This window comes from Jaculus jaculus, chromosome 12, assembly GCF_020740685.1.
Source record: "Jaculus jaculus isolate mJacJac1 chromosome 12, mJacJac1.mat.Y.cur, whole genome shotgun sequence".
NCBI lineage: Eukaryota > Metazoa > Chordata > Mammalia > Rodentia > Dipodidae > Jaculus > Jaculus jaculus.
In genome coordinates, this window is record NC_059113.1 from 102540639 (window position 1) to 102557039 (window position 16401).

General features: G+C 41.0%; 1 protein-coding gene across 3 annotated transcripts in view; it reads left to right on the forward strand.

The window, feature by feature from the left end:
• Gucy1a1 (guanylate cyclase 1 soluble subunit alpha 1) overlaps positions 1-16401 on the forward strand; it is a 60601-nt gene that overhangs the window by 24974 nt on the left and 19226 nt on the right. For all 3 annotated transcript variants that reach the window (XM_004655884.2, XM_045131568.1, XM_045131569.1), the window contains exons 2-3: positions 7881-8240; positions 13295-13356. In XM_004655884.2, the coding sequence (XP_004655941.2) occupies positions 7986-8240; positions 13295-13356 (317 nt within the window). In that variant the 5' untranslated portion in view covers positions 7881-7985. The remainder of the gene's footprint in view (positions 1-7880; positions 8241-13294; positions 13357-16401) is intronic.

Below are 16401 nucleotides of genomic sequence, written 5' to 3' on the forward strand. Positions count from 1 at the left end.
CTCTTCCAAACCCGTGTGCATATTCATGCACCCACACCTATGCCCAGAAGTACCCCCACGCAGTAACAGACATGTATATGTGCAAACAGATCACATAGACATATACTCAGCCCAAATTAATGTTTATCAAATGCCTTTGTGTCTGATGCTATAACTTTAACAGGGCCACTGCGGCCAGTGGGGAGGACACCTGTTGTACTGGGAATGAGGTATAATAATGCTTTGAGATTTCCCTCTTTATGTTTTCAGAGACCTACTGGTATCATCTGCTTACTTGCCTAAATTTAAGATGAATTTTCTCTGCTCTCAAAAAAAAAAAAATACATTGAGGCAGCTTCTACTTGCATACAGAGATAGTTTATTAGGAAAAGATATACTCCGTCTGCTTACATAAATTAGATTCACCTTTTCTGTGTCTTAGCTTTTTTAAAAAGATGGGATATTAGTCCCTTCAAAATGATTCTTTTCTTTTTTATTTTTTGAGACACAGTCTCACTAAGTAACCAAACCTTGCATTGATGTAATGCCCCTGCCTCAGCCTCCTAAATGTTGAAATCACATCTTGGATAAGAATAAAAAGGAAAAGATTTTGCTAGGAGATTTGAACTTCCACAAGATGTTATAGAACATAACCCTGCCAATCTGGGAGTAGTGATAATTAGACAACTAAAGCCATTGATAGTGTCTTAATTACTATTTTTGTTGTCTTCCATGGTCCCTAAAATCATTCTTTGGCTCTTGTTTTGAGGGTAAAGTCATAGGATTTTGCCCTCCCTGTGCTTTGACATTCATATTTATCCAGCCAGTAACCAAAGGCTCAGGATTGGCCCCCTATCTTGCTTCTAGAGTCCCCTTTTCACCCCCAGGGGTGTCATTAAGCCCAAGCCAAGAGTGCAGTCTGTCTGCCTCTGCCTCTGCTCCTTGTGCATCTCAGAACAGCTTTTAGGTGAGCACTACATCGTCCTCATTCTTGCCTTTCTTTCACTTGTGACATGGTTACAGAGCTCTGTGGAAATCTGACCTCTGTGTATTTGTCCTTGCACAACATCACCTCTCACCACCCCCCCCAGACCTACTTTGGGTATCCTAGAATTATTTCAGTTCCTTAAATATATCTTGGTTCTTCTTGATCTTCAACCATTCACATTGTCTGGATTTCTCTTCTGGGCAAAGTTGGATCCTTGTTTGCATTCCTAGAATACCATGTGTTCCCCCTAGTCATAATCCTTACTAGAAATGAGGTCTTAGAAGCAATTCTTTATTTTCCTGTCAAGATAAACATCTCATGAGAACAGGAGACATTTTTGTGATGGTTCATTTTCGTTATCAACATGAGAGGATTTAGAATCACCATGGAAATGCATGTGTCTGTGACGGTGATCCAGAAAGGTTTAATTGGACAGAAGAGACCCACTCTGAAAGTGGGCAGTGTCATCCCATGGACTGAGACCTCAGACTGGATAAAAATGAGAAAGTTAGCTGAGCTCTGCCATTCATCTCTCTGCTTCCTGACTTGGAAACAGCATGACCAGTGAACTCATGTTCTAACCACCCTGCCTTCCTTGCCCTGATAGATTGTTTCCTAAAGTGTGAGCCAAAATAAACCCTTCCTCCCTTAAGTTGCTTCTTGTCAGGTATTTGGCCATAGCTATGAGAAATGTAATACATACACCATTAGATATGACTAGGGTACTGTGTGTAGAAGGATGTGTGGAGGATGGCAGGACATCTGTAAATGTTTGTGGAAGAGATTAAGAATAAGTGAACCGGGGCTGGAGTGATAGCTTAGTGGTTAAGGCATTTGCTTGCAAATCCAAAGGATCCAGGTTGGATTCCCCAGAACCCAAGTTAGCCATATGCACATGTATCTGGAATTTGTTTGCAGTGGCTGGAGGCCCTGGCATACCCATTTTCTTTCTCTCTTTCCCTCCTCTTTCTCTTTCAAATAAATAAATAAATAAATAAAACATATTTTTTTTATAAAGAATAAATGAATTAGAAGGAAATCCAGTGATTTCAAAGACTCTATGGGGCCATTAAGAGTATAAAAGGAAAAATGTGAATGAATAAAGAACTCAAGGCTGTTAGAAACAAAGATTCTCAATCTTTGAATTTTAAACATCATGGAATCGAACAATGGGGTTTCAACCACATATTAGAAACAAAGCTGGATAGATGTGAATTTATCAATACAGTCCATAGATTTGAACTTCCAAGAAGTGTGGGAATAAGCAGATAATGGTCATTTACAGGATAAATGCAGAAAGGCAGCATGGATCTTGTTACCTTCTCTGTGGCCGTGAATTTTGTTCTGCAGAGCCTTGGCCATGTTCATGCGTTTTTCTACATCAGTGTTCATGCGTAGTATATCACAATAAAAGTTCAACATCTACTGCTAAGTTAAAAGAAACTCACTGTGAAAGAAAGATTTATGGGATTCTATTTTGATACTTTTCAATAACTGAGGAAAGAAAGCCTTTCAGGATGTCCACCTGAAAACCCATCAGTTCTCTATACTTGTGTTTATGAAAAGGGGCTGGTTCATTTTGTCCTGGATGATAAACATTGTAAACTTATCAAGGCGTCTTGATGTCCCATGCTTTCCTCCTTTTCACTACACTTAAAAATCTTGAATTGGGCTGGAGAGATAGCTTGGAAGTTAAGGTGTTTGCCTGTGAAGCCAAAGTAGCCTGGTTCGATTCCCCAGCATCCACATAAAGCAGATGCACAAGATGGCACACGTGTCTAAAGTTTATAGTAGCTTAATTCCCTGGCACACCCATTTTTTTTCTCTCTCTCTCTCTTATATCTTTCTCTCAAAGAAATAAAATAAACATTTAGAAAAATCTTGAATTTAAGCTTTAATGACAAACACCTAAATTTCTTTTGTCACAGACACTGGAAGGCTCGGCCCTAGGTCTGATGTTAGACATTAGGAACGACCACTTGCTCTCTCAATGGAGAGTAGATCCTTAGGCCCTCTTATCCCATCCCTCATGTTTTCTAATTTTGACATCTACTTTTTAAGGCCTGCTGTTTAAAAAAAAATCACTTGGTGTCAGGGAGCATCTAAGAAGTACTTTCCTCAGGTCTATATGACCTTGCTACATGCAATAAACAAAGCATTTATCTATGATTAAATGTGAGAGTTAAAGATGGAGCATGCCCTCACTAACAATAAAATACCAAGATTATTAATATAAGGCCACTGATGGGGACATTATCCTCACCACAAAGTTATTCACTCACTAGTAACATGAGAAAACAGTTAGTGTTTTTGGAAGGTATTTTAATCATCAACTTCAGGGATAGCAAGCACCTCTCAAAGTTCTGAGAAATTATTATCCCACCACTTGCCAAAGCTTTGTCACTGACTTATTATGTTAATGTATTTGCTCACCCTCAACGTGTTACTAACATTTCTCATGTCATCCCTGTACTGACTTTATCAACTGAGTGCACATGGCTGCTGACATTGTGTACACAGATCACCACAAGTTTAGTGGAAGCATGTGCACTGCATCCCTGGAAAAGACAAGAGAAACAGAGGTGTCAAGTGTGCTGGCCCTGTGTGCTTCTGTTTCCTGGGGCAGTTAGGCCCGCTGCAGACAAAGAATGACAGTTACTTTGTTTATATCTTTCTGACTTAATGAGACTAAACACTTAACTGATCTTTAATAACTTATTCACATTGCTGTTTTTAAGTTGATTTGAAAAAAAATAAAACTATATGAGGAATTTTTTCTGTAATGTGGAGTCCTGTGCAGTTCAGGAAAGGAAGAGTTTCAAGAAATGTTTACAGGTTACGCATTTCTGGCTATATAGCCAGACACACTAGGAAGGTGAGCATTATTGTGTATGAAGAAGATTGATGTGCAAACATCAAGTTCAATGAAAGGATCTATTGTAAACATTTATGCTGTATCTCTGAATGCAATACAAAAAGTCCAATATGTACTAGAAAACCTGTTTGGTTTTATTTTTGAGGTAGGGTCTTTCTCTAGCCCAGGCTGATCTGGAATTTACTATATAGTCTCAGACTGGCCTTGAACTCACAGTGATCCTTCTACCTCTGCCTTCCTACTGGTAGGGTTAAAGGTATACACCAGCACACCTATAGAAAAACTTTTGTTAGGAAGCACTGTTATAGTTCTGTCAGATTCATCCACTGATCTGTTTTTCAATGCCTTCCTTTTCATTTTTTGAGTACCCTTTTTATCATACCTCTATCATAAGGTAGTTGAAATTTTGAAATTCAGTTAGGAATTTTTTTCTGAAAGTAATATGAAAGAGTGGTATTATTATTTTATAAATAAATAAGATTACTACTGTCCTTTTTAAGTCATATAGAACTGTTTTCTATGGGTGGGGACGTAGCTAAGTGGTAGAGCCCTTGCCTAGCATGTGCAAAACCCCAAGTTCCATCTTCAGCACCAAAATCAACTATATCTCAAACTGAAATCATATATAGTGCTATTTTTAGCGAGAGAAGGAGAAGGAAGAAAAATGACAAAGAAAGTGTGGTCTTAAGATCAGAGTTTCATTTCAATTTAAAAGATTCAATGAACTATAAGTAAGTGTCATCAAAGTGTGGCATGATTTTGCAAGTAAGGTTTTATTAGAATGCACGAATGCTTGACCTGAAGCTGCTTTCACGGTGCAAATGCAGGATTGAGTAGGTTCAGGTTGTACCTTATTCCATGCAATGCTGAAAGCATTTCCTGCTTTTAGCAGGCAATGATTACTAATCATAGATTTCAACCATAAATCAGAATGGAAGTTAATCATAAAAATAATAATAGTGCATGCATTTCCATACAAGAAGCAACTTAAGGAAGGAAGTTTATTTAGGATTGCAGTTTCAGGGATGATGGTGGGATGGTCAGTAGAGCAGGGGTGTGAGATAGCTGCCCGCATTGGGTCCACAGCCAGGAAGCAGAGAGCGACAAACGTTGGTGCTCAGCTAGAATTCTTGATATGAACTCTAGGACCACAACCTTCCTTTTCATTTCATAGAATGGTGCCACACACACCTGTGGTGGCTCTTCCTACCTCACTGAACCAAACCTAGATGATTCCTCAAAACTATGCCAGAGATTGTTAGCTATGTCGATTCTAGATCCTGCCAACTTGACAACCATGATTAACTTTGAGGTAGTAGTAGATACGTTGAGTAATAGAAAAAATAAAAAAATGAGAAGTACCAAGGAGACTCATAACTCATGAAAGCAGAAAAACAGAGGCTGCTGAGAGCACAGCACTAAGAAGACCTGTAGCCTGTCCTCCAAGGCTCAAGGAACATTGTGTGAGAGGGAGAAAGCAAGACTGTAAGAGCCAAGGGCGAGATGGTGTATGGTGAGGCATCGTTCCCCAGCATCACCGACACTGATGGGTGCGTTCATGACCCCACAGTGATTACTGACAACCCCAGTGAGGAGGACCCTTAGTGAAATGGGGCCAGAGAAGAGGAAACAAGAGTGTAACCTGATGGGGATATGACCAATATTCCATATGTTCATACAGCATAGATCACGGTTAAAGAAACTGAAACATGAGATGTGGATTTTTAAAGAATTGAGTCTAAAAAGAAACACTGGTCAACGCCTTGGGTTATGATGTCTTTGGGGAACCTACATAACTACTCCCCATATAATTATGTACCAGTCACTTGTAGAGGTTATGGGCCCAAGAGCTTCAGTTGTTTTTTGGGTGAGTGTGTTTCTGCTTCTGAGTAGATAGGATCCTGCTTCATGCATTGCCAAAGGTTCATAAACTACATGTGATCACAGATTTAGGTTATAAGTAACAGGCCCTTCTGGAAGCTTCCGGCAGCCTCATACTCTCCCACATACCTAATGTCTCCTGACAGCCCAGGTTTTCAATGTTGAGTTATCTTCCTTATTTCCCTCCCATCAGGAGAGGAGCCATGCATTGTTCTAGACCCATTAGGTAACTTACTTGTGACAAGCTACAGGCTGCTGCTTACACACACTGGTAGCATATTAAGGACACTGAGGCACATAGAAAAGAACAAAAGGAGCTGGGTTTGGTGGCACAGGCTTTTAATCCCAGCACCACTCAGGAGGCAGAGATGGACGGCTGTGAGTTCAAGGCCACCCTGAAAAAAAAAAAAAGAAAAAGATCCCAGTTTCCCAGTTCTAAAGAAGACTATAGCTTGGACAATTGAGACGCAACCAGCCAATAAATATGGCAGTCATATCTTGGCCAATTTTTAATATAAACATGTCAGACATTTTCTAAATTGAGCTTAGTTTAGCTTATGAACTAAGCTTGCTTGGAGAGAGTTTAGGGTAATAGAAAACACTGTGGCGTGGGAGGCGGATGGCCCTGTAGCTGAGCTCTGCGACTGTGACTTTCCACATTTCAAAGGAGGGAAAATGTCCTGAGGGGAGAGTGATTCCAGGGTCCTGGGGTTGCCGTGAAGACTGTAATGGAAGTTCCCAGCACTGCGTTCAGAACGCGGCCGGGAAGTAGTCAACATGTGTTTTCTCCAATCTTAACATGTATTTTGATTTCCAAACGTGGAAAATACCAGTGACTAATACCTAGCAAAGCATAGGCTATGAATTATGTGACAATTGACACCCATGATGTCATCAACAACAAAAACAGAAGGGGAAATACATGAAGGGAATGTAGGTATAAGATTTCAGTGGTGACTGTCCCTGATTTTCCTCAGTGCTGACTGTATATTTGTATCTACAGATCCTGGCAAATACCATGATGCCATCTTTGAAATAAGTTAATTCTATGTAAAACTATTTTAGTATTTATAATAATAAATATTTTCTGCATTCACCATTTCCATTGACTTTTTTTTTTTTTTTTCATTTAAAAGTCTGTGTTGGGGCTGGAGAGATGGCGCAGAGGTTAAGGCACTAGGCTACAAAGCCTAACAACCTGGGATTTACTCCTCAGCACCCATGTGAAGTAAGATCCACAAAGTGGTGCATGTATCTGGAGTTTGTTTGCAGTGTCTAGAGACCGTGGTATATCCATTCTCTCTTTCCCCATCTCTCTGTCACACTCCTTGCAAATAAATAAATAATTTCAGTATAAGAAATATAAAAATATATACCCGGACATAATTATATGCATTAGGTATTTTTGGTGAACATAGGCACATACTATTCTTTTCCTAAAAACATTTTTATTTATATATTTTCAAGCAGAGAGATAGATAGAGAGGGAGAGGGAGAGAGAGAGAGTATGCATTCACTAGGGCTTCTCATCACTGCAAACAAACTCCAGATGCCTGCACCACTTTGCATCCAGCTTTACATGAGTACTGGAGAATTGAACCCAGGCTGTTAGGCTTTTCAAGCAAGCGCCTTAACCACTGACCCATCTCTCCAGGCCTGGTATGTACTATTCTGATACTTAGAAAGAGTACATGAGGATATGTCGTAGTACTGGTATTGGCAAAGTAGGGATAGTTTGGGTTTTTTCCATGGAGTTCCACTCAAGTGGAGTCAAACTGGAACAAGTGGGTTGTTATAAGGGAACTGAATCATTTGAAGTGCAATTTGAATATAATAGCTAACGAAGGCTAGGCCCTATTTAGTGGTATGGCAAGAGCATGGGTGGCATCATTCAGTTTGCCTTGAAACTCTAGGAGGCAGCATTATCATGTCCATTTTACTGATAAAAAAAGCAGCGATTAACATTTTTACTAATGACTATTTTTACCGCTGCAATATACTGAAACGTGAATATATAAAAGATCTTTCTAGATGTTGTGCTTATCTGATAACTGGCATGTCCTTGCAACTTTCTTTGCCACTCTTACCTGGTCTTTTCCTGTCCTCACAAGGGTGTCCTCACCTCTCTCTTCTCTGTGTTCCTTCTGCTACCCATAGACAAGCCAGCCACCAGGGTCCTAGACTGGAAAGCCGTGGCTTCTGTCAACCCCACCTCAGAGCTGCGTTGTCAGGAGGAGACTGGAGCAGAGCAAGGATATCGCCATGTTTTGCACGAAGCTCAAGGATCTGAAGATCACAGGGGAGTGTCCTTTCTCCTTGCTGGCCTCAGGTCAGGTTCCCAAAGAGCCAGTGGAGGATGTGGCAGGAAGTTCAGAGAGCTGCAAGGCCACTCTGACCATCTGCGAGGACGTTCCTGAGAAGAACGTCCAAGGAAACCTTCCTCAAAGGAAGACCAGCCGCAGCAGGGTCTACCTGCATACTTTGGCAGAAAGTATTTGCAAACTGATTTTCCCGGAGGTGAGTGCTTCCTATTTAGAAACATTAGTTGTATCTTGGAATTGTAAGAGTAATGATAATAATAAAAAATTTAAGAAAAAATGCCTAGATGTATGGCTTCTCACTTTCAAGGACATAATTAATGCAATATTTCCTTGAAACATATGGGAGCATTCTTTTTAAATTCACATATTCTGAACTCTTATGATATTTTAAAATTTGGGTTTTATTTAAAAGCATGTTACAACTCTGGTCAAATTCATGCCTTTTGAGCAACTATCTCACTCACCCCTTAGCTTCCTTAATGTGTAAGATGGGAATGACATCACAGCCTGCCTCCCAAAGTTTCAGTGCATACCAAATGACATGATCCATGCTCCTGTCAAACCATTAAGGGCCAGCTATTGTTTGCTATGGTATGAAAATCACATTTCAGGGCTAGAGAGATGGCTTAGCAGTTGGGTTGCTTACCTGAGAAGCCTAGGGACCCATGTTTGATCTCTCTCCAGATCCCATGTAAGCCAGATGCACCAAAGGTGATGCCAAGTGCAAGGTCACACATGCCATGCCCACTAGGTGGTGCAAGGATCTGGAGTTTGATTGCAGTGACTGAGGCCCTGGCATGCCAATTCTCTCTTTCTCTATAAAAATAATATAGATTTGAATTAAAAATCACATTCTTCAAAGGCTGATCATATGTCACTGTCAGTTTGCATAGATGTGAAGAAAATACCTTTCCTTGTTGACTCTGATGATAAAGACTGTTGAAAGCAGCCTTGACCCATCCCCAGGCCTGGGCCCATTACCACCAATATTTGCAAGGTGTTAGCTTAGGGATACCTCTGGGCATGGATTGAATTGAGCAGCATGAAATCATTTTGAAATCTGGAGCCCCTTCAATTTTCCATTCTCAAAAGGAATCTGGTACTGGAGCCCATATCGACAGAAGTGGGGTGCTTTAGAAGTGGAGGGGTATGTAGAGGGCCCGCCATGCCTAGCGGGCTGTAAAGAGCCCTTGAAACTCCAGCTGTTCCTCTTACTCTGTTTCCTATATACTCGATGGCTTGTAAGCTTAGACTTGAAATAACCAGACTTTGCCGGGCTCCTCTCCGGGCAGGTAGTGCTGAGGGAAGGACCAGGCCTGCTGGTTCCTCCCTAGGGGTTGAAGGAGGAAAATAAGCGTAAGACGACTCAGAAACCTCTCCCCGCCACCGGAGAGAAACCACACTGAGTCGGGGGTCTTTTCGAAGCAGGAACATACAGGAACTCACAGAAAAAATCTCGCTTTGCTATGAGTAGTTGCCTATATCATGTTGGGGATGAAGGCGGGGATTTTAGGACAAGGAGGTGGGGGGAGAGGTAAGGGCCAACAGTAAACTGTAAGTATTGAAATGGTAATTACAACTCCTGCGCGGAAGTAGCAGGCCAGAAGCCATTAGGCATCTTGCTGAGTCTTGGCTGGCCAGAGACAGGTCGCCAAACTTTAGCTAGGCTCAGGAAGCTCCACTAGGTCTCACGCCTTGGCCTGTCAGAGCCCAACAATTCTTGAGATATTCACAAACTGTGAATTTTTAGTTGATATGAAATTATCCACCTGAACCCAGATTTTTTTTAAGACTGAAAGGAATTAAAAAAAAAAAAAAAAGTCTTGCCTCCTCTGGTCTCGTAAGGTAAGCAAAGTGAGATAGCTTGATCAAAATTACAAGGCTTTCAGTGGGGAGAACAATACTGCTTTCAACAACCAAGGTGGGAGTGACAGAAATAGGAGACCAAAGAGAGGCTTGAAGGAAGGGTAAAATAGAATTAGCAGAGGTGAATCACACCATTGCAAATATGAGCTCAGCATATCGCATCTTAGGGACCTTTGAGATGGACATACTCTTTTTGTTGATATTCTCATTTTGTTTGTTTACAAGTTTTCTAGAGGCTACGTGCCTCTCTTAATAGCTTATGGAGCTCCTTTAAGAATGTTAGTTAGGGGCTGGAGAGATGGCTTAGCAGTTAGGAGCTTGCCTGTGAAGCCTAAGGACTCCGGTTCGAGGTTCGATTCCCCAGGTCCCACGTTAGCCAGATGCACAAGGAGGCGCATCTGGAGTTCATTTGCAGAGGCTGGAAGCCCTGGTGCGCCCATTCTCTCTCTCTCCCTCTATCTGTCTTTCTCTCTGTGTCTGTCGCTCTCAAATAAATAAATTAATTAATTAATTAAAAAAAAAAAGAATGTTAGTTAGGATTCCTTATCAGGCAGCTCACAGCTTCTAATTTCTTCAGTGTTGGTTACTGGTGAGTTATTGTGGTTTTCTGATGGTGTCACGCTTCCTGGACTCACGTCCTTCTGCTTTTATGTGTATGTGTGGAAGAAGGAGACAGATCTCCAGCCTTCATGTGTGTGCTTTGATGTTGGAGATGCGTTTGCACTTGGCCCAGCCAGAGGTTCTGGGAGCCTCTAAGAGCTTTCCTATGTCTACACACTTACCATTTCTCTCCCTCTATCCTGAAGAGGAAGCCCCAGGGTGGAATCTCTTCTCACAACCTGGAAGACACATGCAGTCTATAGCAAATGGCTACGTTTGCTCTCTAAAGCGTGCGCTGACATGCAAAGATGCAGTACCAACTGTAGATTATAGTCTAGCTTATTTAAGATGAGATGCGCTTTTTGCTCACCCTCATAAGAGTGATCATCAACACTGACCGCAGTGTCATGCATCAGGACTGACGGCCCTCTGCGAATTCTACTGGGGAGAAGTACTATGACACTCTGCTACAACTGAAGCCATTTGTGTTGTGGGACATGTCCCAGGGTTGACTGTATTTGAAATGCATAGTAATAAAATTGATCTAAATCACTTCATTAGCCGTGGTTGATATATTTAGTGCTTGGTCTACCAAGTTTCCATTCTATCAATGATCCAAAGGAAAGGACTTAAAATGTCATGACATCATAGTTTTTATTTAATATAATCAAATTTAACTCTGCCTTCATGATTTCAGGAAATGTGGCAGGTATTAAAATTCATTGGCCTCGGCAAATTTGTAGTGGGAGTTGTCACCCCAGAAAATGGAACATCTGAGGTAAAGAGAATGTTACCTTCTCGATTACATAGTGAACACTTACCACTTAAATTTGAATAAGGCCCCTAAAGTCAGACCACATGCTTAAAGCACAAGGGAATACCCATGTGATGGAGAAATTGGTTTCATTAACCATTCATTGTTCCTACTGTGATAATCATTCTTCCTTCCCTCTTCATAGGCATTGTTCTTCTTCCACAAGCTCTTCATGCAATGTCTTTTGGTTTTCTTTTTCTTTTTATTAACATACAAAGGATTTGGAGGTGTTCCCCTCCCCCTTCATCCCTGTCCCACTCCTCTCTCTGGTTTTCCCCCACTGTAGCCTTCTAGCTGCTTTCATGTCACAGGTGTTTTTATGACCTCCCCACCATGTTATCATCACTTCATGGTTCCCTTCTCGTGGTTTATCGAGTTTCATAGCCTGTACTCACTCTCACATCCCCTTATCCACATGCATACAAATATTAAAAGCAAAGAACTACCTATGAGAGAGAACTTATGTTTTATTTTTTTAATTCTGATCTTCTGTTACTTCCCAGCATAATTGTAATGACTAGCTAATAAACATGTGGAACATATGAACAATGGAATTTTATTCAGCTGTGAAGCAAAATTAATCTGGGCTGGGGGTATTACTCAGAGGTTAAAAGCCCTGGTTTGCAAAACCTGCCAACCCAGGTTCAATTCTCTACTGCCCACAGAAAGCCAGATGCAAAAAGTGGTACATGCATCTGACATTTGTTTGCTATGGCAAAAGATTCTGGTGGTGCATGCATCCTCCTCTGTCAAATAAATAAATAAATAAGTGGAAAGAAAATTGGCATGTAATGGTTGAAACTGGCATCATGTCATTGAGCACTGGCCACCATTGTAGCAGATCAGAATCTATTGCTGAACTGAATCAGCTGAATTGGACATACCTAAATAACTTACCCCTAGTTCAAGAGCTAGGGAGAGAATGAGAATCTGAAAATATCAGGTAGATGTAAATATGTTCTATAATATTTGCCTTCAATAACAAAGAGAAATAGTAGTATAATTAATCCCTGTGAATTCAAGAAAAATATTGGTCTAGAAAAACATTAAGAACTTCAGAAAAGGGCTAGAGAGATGTCTTAGTGGTTAAGTGCTTGCCTGTGAAGCCTAAGGACCCTGGTTCAAGGCTCAATTCCCCAGTACCCATGTAAGCCAGATGCACAAGGTGACACATGCATCTGGAGTTCATTTGCAGTGGTTGGAGGCCCTGGCACACCCATTCTCTCTTTTTCTTTCTGCCTCTTTCTCTGTTTGTCTGTCAGTCTGTCTGTCACTCTCAAATAAGTAGAAATAAACAAAAATACAAAAAAAAATTAAAGAACTTCAGAAAAGTGTAAAAGCAGCTGAAATTATGATGCATCCATACGCCATAAAATTCATCAAATTTCAGAGTGTTCACAGAGAAAGTGAGAAAGTGAGAGAGAGAGAGAGAGAGAGAGAGAGAGAGAGAGGGAGAGAGAGAGAGAGGGAGGAACAGGGAGAGAAGAGGGAATGGTATGCCAGGACCTTCAGCTACTGAAAATGAACTCCAGAATCATGTGCCACCTTGTGCATCTGGCTTACGTGGATCCTGGGGAATTGAATCTAGGTCCTTTGGCTTTGCAGACAACTGCCTGAACCATTAAACAATCTCTCAAGACACATTGTAAATAAACAATGTTGGTTAGAGAATTAATTCAGGTGATTAAAAAGGAAGAAATAGAGTACTATGGGAATTTTAGATTATAACATATGAAGTGTGAGTATGATGTCTCAATCCCTAAAGTGGAGGGGGCAGAGTTTGTGAAAAGAGCAGGTGTCTGGTTTGAGCAATGCTGGCTAGGGGAAGTGACTTCATGATACCTGCATTTCAGAAGACCTGGAGATCTCAGATTCCAAGAAGCAAGTCCACTACAACTTACTGTGTCAGTATTTCTGTTGGATCAGAAGAAACTTAAGGAAATGCTTCAAACATTTCTTTTCATTTACAGTTTGAACGACTGAATCTTGCCCTCCAGAGAACATTGGCAAAGCATCAAATAAAGGAAAGCAGGTGAGTCCAACCACTTCACTTTCATAAATCCCACCACAACCACTATTCTTATGAAAATACCAGTACTTCCATGTAAAGACATTGGTTGGATCCTTGTGGAATGCCTGGAACAGAGCAAAACATGATCATTGCTACTAACTTGAAAGTAAGTGCATTTACCTTTCACATGTGACAGGTGACTAAACTCCGACGTGTGCTTGATGTTTAGGACATTACACCTGCACAGGAAAGGGCAGAGCTGAGGTCTCTTTAGAGCACGAGAACAAAGCATGACTTTCTCCAGAGCTCATGATTCTGCCCATGAGGCTGTACACTGCTACATGGCTAATGTTTTCATGTGAAGGGCTAATGGCTAAGCTGGCATCAGGTAAGGCAAGAGCTCCCCAGGCATCAGAACAGCCATCTTGTCTGAAAGATGCTGCCAACCAGGGACTCACTGGGCACCCACACCTGACACACACATACACACACACACCCCTCAGCATGATAAAGTGTTATTTAGCAGCTGCCCCAGGAGCATGGGTATTCAGGAGGAGAGAGGAGGAACTCCAGGGTCTCGGGGATGGGGGCAGAAATGTTTGATTAATCTGGAACACTTCTATGTTCTCATAACCAGATTGATCAATTGCACTGGTGAATATTTGTTCTGTTTATACTTTTCTTAAACTATGCTTTAAAATCTTAAATGGCATAAAATGGCTTCAGAAGGGATGTAGTGTGTGGTGACTAAAAACAAATGTACTGCTTTATATGGTTAACATTTAAACTATAACATCACACATTTGCTTCTGGTGGATAAATTGACCCTTATTTGAATTCCCTGAAATTTTAGTTTTAAGAAATACTCAACTTGTGAAGGCTAGAATAGATTCCTGAGCTCAAATTTACAGAATAGAGCATTGGGTTGTGCAAACCAATAACAGCCTCAGCACAATTTACAAACACCTTCATCAGTCCCCTCCCAATCTCTGGGTAATCAGTTGGACCTGGGGATTATGTATGCTGCTGAATTTTCCTCACTGACTAACTGCTCTCAGACTGCATGCACGCAGCAGGACCAAGCCACGACGGGGGCAGGACTGGCCCAGAAGGAGAGTGTGACACGGTGTATGACAGAAGCTTTGTTTACAGGACAGACACGGCAAAGCATTCCAGACGTCTCTGACCTCAGTTCTCAGGCAGGCTGATAAGATAGCTATAAGTCATTCTTGCTGTGCTACTGGGTCTGTCTCCTCAAGTCCTTGGCAGCGGCTCCCTCAGAAGTTATCCTGAGGGCTGTGTGTTCTGCCGTAATCCTGCTGCCATGGCACACATCTATTCCCAGAGGAGCGTCTCTCAAAAGAAATCTCAAAACTGAAACAAACAGCAATCTTTTCATTTGAAAATCCTGAAAATAAAAGTCATCATTTTCTTGAAGAAAAGAGGTGGTTATGGTTTTCAATGATGACTCCCGAGTGGCTGATGGAAGACTCTTAATCTTGTCTGTGGATAGGCTGTGGCTATTCTCTTGGCTTTGTATAGTTCTTGGGTGTCCTATGTTTGTCTGTCCCTCACGTGCTCACTGGCATCTCAGCTACCCTTTCTGCTGTCCTCAGGCTGCCAGCACATAAACTATCAGTTTTATTTGCTGCTTTCTATCTTCTGGGACCTGAAAAACAGACAAAAAATCCAGGACTACTTAAAATATTAAAATCAGCACACTTCCCTTGAATGAAAACTGGGGCTTCCCTCCCCTGGCCAGTATAGTCATCCACTTCTGTCTAGATGCTCAGAGAGGAGCTTGAACTGCCTGGGATCTTTAGTTCCCATCTTGGTGTGTATGTGTATGATGAACTCATGGCTGGTGTGTGTGTGTGTGTGTGTGTGTGTGTGTGTGTGTGTGTGTGTGCCATAGGTTTGCTGGCCACATGCAAGTACTTCTGACTATAATTTTTGGAATGAGGAAGCTCTGCTCTGTTCATATCTGACAGCCTGAGTACCCAGGACTGGCAGCATTAGAGCAAGGAGGCCTGATCGCATTTGTCAGATAAAAGTAGAAGCAGCTTAAATGAGAAATGTAGCAAATCTAAAGATTGATTAAGGTAGTGAAATACTGAATGAAGGATTTTGGAATCTTCCAATGCAAATCAGATATAATACCATATTATGATTCTTAATCTACTTAGGTAAAATATTTCTACCAAGTACTTTAAGTATGTATAAACTTCTTACTTTTCTGTTCCAAAGAGGTATACTGATAATTTTTCCTCTTTGAAATATTTCTTTCTGAAAAGTTTGTACATTTTCCATGTTTCATTAGATGTTATTTAGAATATATATTATATTATGTAATATATATTTGTAAATTTGGTTCATCTATGGTAAATTGAACTGCAAAGGGATCCTTGGGAAGTTTGGAAAACTTGACCATCATCAGTTGTGATCATGAAGGGTTATCCAAAACCAACTAGACAAACAGGAATAAAAGAAAGTTACCAACTTCAGTTTAGTAACTAGAAATTATTAAAACCTTCTGTGGGTCATTGTATATGTGTAGGCTTTCCTATCAACTCCTGTATGGTCATGACTGATGAGAGAATAGATATGGACATGTCACCAGTTTGTGTACAAGGTCAGGGATCAAGGCTATTGGGACACTATCTGAGGTAAATCTATGTCTCTATGTAAACATATAGCTTCCTAAGCTCAACAGCAAGAGATCCTATGTTTCAGCTTTAGAAAAATAGGGTTAAAAAGAATGCAGTGATGCTTAAACATGGAATATACTGCAGGTGGATTTACTTTGCTTTTGTTGAATGATCACAACCATCCTGAGGATTTATTATCATCACTTTTATCCCAAATCCTGCCATTACACTCCACCCTTTTCCCGACAACATCCCCCCCACCCCAATCAGCAGGTATTTCTAGTTCCCTAACAATGGAGATCCATTCTCTTTAGTTATTGGTCTATGTAAAGTGAACCTCCAAAGCACCTTTGCGTGTAGTTAGGATTTTCTCACCTTGTTTGGGCCTGGACAATTCGCTGCTTCTTCCACGTATAGT